The sequence below is a fragment of the Coregonus lavaretus genome (genome assembly GCF_964263955.1).
Source record: "Coregonus lavaretus genome assembly, contig: HAP1_SCAFFOLD_5882, whole genome shotgun sequence".
NCBI lineage: Eukaryota > Metazoa > Chordata > Actinopteri > Salmoniformes > Salmonidae > Coregonus > Coregonus lavaretus.
The window spans coordinates 32,501-36,635 of record NW_028161022.1 but is presented as its reverse complement, the minus strand read 5'-3'; the positions used below and the strand labels follow the sequence as shown (position 1 = coordinate 36,635).

At 47.2% G+C, this 4,135-nt stretch overlaps 2 protein-coding genes across 2 annotated transcripts in view; both read right to left on the bottom strand.

Moving 5' to 3' along the window:
* Nucleotides 1-3,202: 3,202 nt before the first annotated feature.
* LOC311121196 (histone H3.2) lies at nucleotides 3,203-3,613 on the bottom strand (the record flags this gene model as incomplete). The annotated part of the gene is made up of 1 exon (XM_084195716.1): nucleotides 3,203-3,613. The coding sequence occupies one exon, from the start codon at nucleotides 3,611-3,613 to the stop codon at nucleotides 3,203-3,205; it is 411 nt and encodes a 136-aa protein (XP_084051842.1).
* A 478-nt stretch (nucleotides 3,614-4,091) lies between these two features.
* The window catches only part of LOC311121194 (histone H2A), a gene marked incomplete at both ends in the record, with an annotated part of 387 nt that continues 343 nt past the window's right edge, over nucleotides 4,092-4,135 (bottom strand). Inside the window, one exon of the mRNA XM_084195714.1 lies at nucleotides 4,092-4,135. This exon is cut by the window's right edge and continues 343 nt beyond it. Within this exon, the coding sequence (XP_084051840.1) occupies nucleotides 4,092-4,135 (44 nt within the window).

Here is a 4,135-nt window from a genome sequence, read left to right as displayed (position 1 = left end):
ACATGGAATGGGCCCATTTTAAGCGGATGTGGGTGGCTCTTAAAAGAGCCTTTGGGTTCGAGTCGGGGTGTTGAGGTTCCGAAGAGAGTGGGTTTAACCGCCGAAACCGTACAGGGTGCGTCCCTGACGTTTCAGAGCGTAGACCACGTCCATGGCGGTAACGGTCTTCCTCTTGGCGTGCTCGGTGTAGGTGACTGCGTCACGGATCACGTTCTCCAGGAACACCTTCAGGACACCGCGGGTCTCCTCGTAGATCAGACCGGAAATACGCTTCACGCCGCCGCGGCGAGCCAGACGGCGGATAGCGGGTTTGGTGATTCCCTGGATGTTATCGCGGAGAACTTTGCGGTGACGCTTGGCGCCTCCTTTTCCGAGTCCCTTGCCGCCTTTGCCTCTTCCGGACATGGTGTGTTCGCTAGTTGAGTTCAAGTGAATGAATGATTTCAGCGCCGGTGCGCGGTGCGCTATTATCTGCGTTTGGTCGACCTGATTGAGGCCGGCGGCACAGAAAGCGCGCCTCTGTTATATGTTCGGAGGCGTTGCAAAGGGGAGGGCGCTCGTTCTAGGGGACTAGGGAGGAGCGATTTCAAAGATGACGTGAAAGCAACTAACGTGCGCGGGAAACATACTCAAATACTGATATAGGCTATGTGGAACACAAGGCCAAACTGTGACAACTGGGAGATCAGCTAGTACACTGTGTCCCTCTCCTCATATTGTTGTTGTTGTTGTTGTTGTTGTTGTTGTTGTTGCACCTGATTCTACTCATTGAGGACTTGGTAATTTAGGTGACAGGTTGTTCAATCAGCTGTGGCTGTCCAGGCCTACAAGAAAAATGGGTCCTGTTGGGGGTAGCCTACTCTACCGCTGGAGTTGGGAAACACTGAAATGGAAGGGGGACACGCAGTGAGCAAAACTCCTAACCACATAAAAACACAGACACTTGAGATCATTAAGAGCTATAAGGAGTCCATCAACTACCTGGTCAGTCAAGTCATATAGGGGGGGATTTCATGGCCACCTGCTGGAGCAGAAGTCATGTTTGCCAACACTGGCCTTAAAATCATTAAATTTAGGAGCTATAAGGAGTCCATCAACTAACTGGTCAGTCAAGTCATATAGGGAGGGATGTCATGGCCACCTGCTGGAGCACAAGTAATGTTTGCCAACACTGGCCTTAAAATCATTAGGAGCTATAAGGAATAAATCAACTCATCATTCAAGTCATATAGGGAGGGATCTTAGCACCACCTGCTGGATCAGAAGTACCCTTCACCGTAGGCACAAGAGAGCCATCATCTCTCAACCGGTGCAATTTCCATAAGTATGTGGTAATAAAACAAACAACGACAGCTCCTCATATAGGCAGTGGTTTCACACATTTTTCTCCAAGATGTTCAAACGTTCATAGATGACCAGCAGGGTCAAATAATAAGCACAGTGGTTGTAGAGGTTGCAACAGGTCAGTCAGGTAGCTTAGTGGTTAAGAGCATTGTGCCAGTAACCGAAAGGTCGCTGGTTCTAATCCCCGAGCCGACTAGGTGAAAAATCTGTCGATGTGCCCTTGAGCAAGGCACTTAACCCTATTTGCTCCTGTAAGTCGCTCTGGATAAGAGCGTCTGCTAAATGACCAATTATTTATTTATATTTATTTATTACATCAGGAGTAAATGTCACTTGTTGTTAGTGTTGTAGTTCCTATTTCTACGGTGTTGCCTACCTGCAGCAATCATGATTTACCTGCAGTGTTGATTGCAATTACGTAATTTGTCAACTCATAATAACAGATGTTTTGCAAACCGTTGATGTTTAAATAAATGGATTCCCGGTGTCCGGATACCTTTTCTCTTAAGGGATGTGATTGAGTGAATCCAAAGTAAGTTGGTCTAAATACATAATAGGATGAATCATTCAGGTAAAATAACACAATGTCTATTTGAGTCGAATCAACGTAATATAATCCTTTTTACGTCTCTATCATCTTTACTCAATGTATTGGACCACATCAACTCAACTTACTCAAGCTTATCTACTCATAAAAACAAGCAAAAAGATCTACTCAACAATATGACGTGTGCTTTTGTTGACTGTAATAGCTTGAGTACATTCCACAAAGTCATTTTTTACAGTGTATCTAAAGACACGTTTGTTGTGGTGATGCACTTTTTCTTTGACGTTGAACTTGCATTGAACAGACAAATCCATTTCGTTACAACCCTTTTGTAGTATGACTTAGGAATATTTGTTGATGATCCTAATGTCTATGCGTGAATAGTGATTGGTTGTTGGTGAAATATTGCTGAGAACCCATCATTTCCTGGCCTTTTTTCACTATTGAGCTATTTTGAAACATTTGTTTTGCTATTGGATTCATAATGGTGACCTGGGACAAGTAATTAGTGAAACCAGAGTTCAGCAGTTGCCATTAAAGCGATCGAACCAAGTCATCCTAATAGGCTAGTATTAGCCTAAAGCAGGGTTTCCCAAACTCGGGCCACATTTTGGGAGTTTTTGCCCTAGCACTACACAGCTGATTCAAATAATCAACTCATCATCATCAAGCTGGGAGTATTAGAATCAGTTGTGGAGTGCTAGGGCAAAACGCAAAACGCGCACCCCTTGTGGACCCCAGGACCGCGTTTGGGAAACGCTGGCCTAAAGAGCAAATGCTGAAAGGGACTCACCATGAGGTGCAGTACCCACATTTAACCACAAGATGGCCTCCGTGCTCCATTGTAAAGTTTGGGCCTCTGCATGAGTCTCTCAGCAGCACTGCAACATGGGACTTTCAAAGTAAGTTGGCATGCAATGTTTTTTCTGGACTGCATGCAAGGCTATTATTACACACAACTAATAGTGTCAATTATTCATCTGAACACAATTCTTGTTACTATTCGGCCTATATTATCACTCGTTTCTTTTTCCCCTCCTTTGTAAAGCATTTTACTGTGTTACTATATAGTTCAAAGGAAGTGGATGATGCCAGATGGTTGTGTATATACACACACACAAACATTGAAGCTAGACTTCAGGCAACTAAAAAGGTGCAATACGTAGCTTTTAGACGTGTTAGTGAACAACATACATGGTGGCTAATGTAGAGGTGCGTGTATACATGGAACAATTGTGCCTTTTTGATGGAAATATGGAGGTGGCTCTTAAAAGAGCCTTTGGGGGATATTCGAGTTCAGGTCATCCTCATTTATGCGCGCTCTCCGCGAATACGGCGGGCCAGCTGGATGTCCTTGGGCATGATGGTCACCCGCTTGGCGTGGATGGCGCACAGGTTGGTGTCCTCGAACAGGCCGACCAGGTAAGCCTCGCTAGCCTCCTGTAGGGCCATCACGGCGGAGCTCTGGAAGCGCAGGTCGGTCTTGAAGTCCTGGGCGATTTCTCGCACCAGGCGCTGGAAGGGCAGCTTGCGGATGAGTAGCTCAGTGGACTTCTGGTAACGACGGATCTCTCTCAGAGCCACGGTGCCGGGCCTGTAACGGTGAGGCTTCTTCACACCGCCGGTGGCCGGGGCACTCTTGCGAGCAGCCTTAGTGGCGAGCTGCTTCCTGGGGGCTTTGCCACCGGTGGATTTGCGAGCGGTTTGCTTGGTTCTGGCCATGGCGCTGCTCTGACAGTCGGGAGTATAGCCTCGAAATGCCTATGTGAAGTTTATAAAGCCGGCAGTGGCGCCTGCTGATTGGACACCATCTCCCCACCACCCCGATTGGCCCGTTTCGCAGGCCTCCTCCGTTGGCCATTGGACGGGAGGCCCGGCCTCTCCAAAACTCAAACTCCCGGTGCGCGCGCAATAGGACGCCGCCGGCCCTTTACGCGCAATAATAGTCGCCAAAGTCAAGAGTGACAGCTTATAGGCACGTATCATCTAATGCTAGCCTGCTATGGCAAATGAGGCCAAGTAGGTGTTGTTGTTCATGCAAGGCCTCATGTGGGCACAGAATGTCGAAATAGTTGTGTATACACCCACTCAATGTATTGCGGTCATAGAAAGGTACTTTGCGCTTTTGGAGAGCTAGGTGGTTGGCTCTTAAAAGAGCCTTTGGGGGTTGAGTAGTCAAGTTGAAGTCGCAGTAGCGAATTTACTTGGCTTTGACTGCCTTCTCGGTCTTCTTGGGGAGTAGGA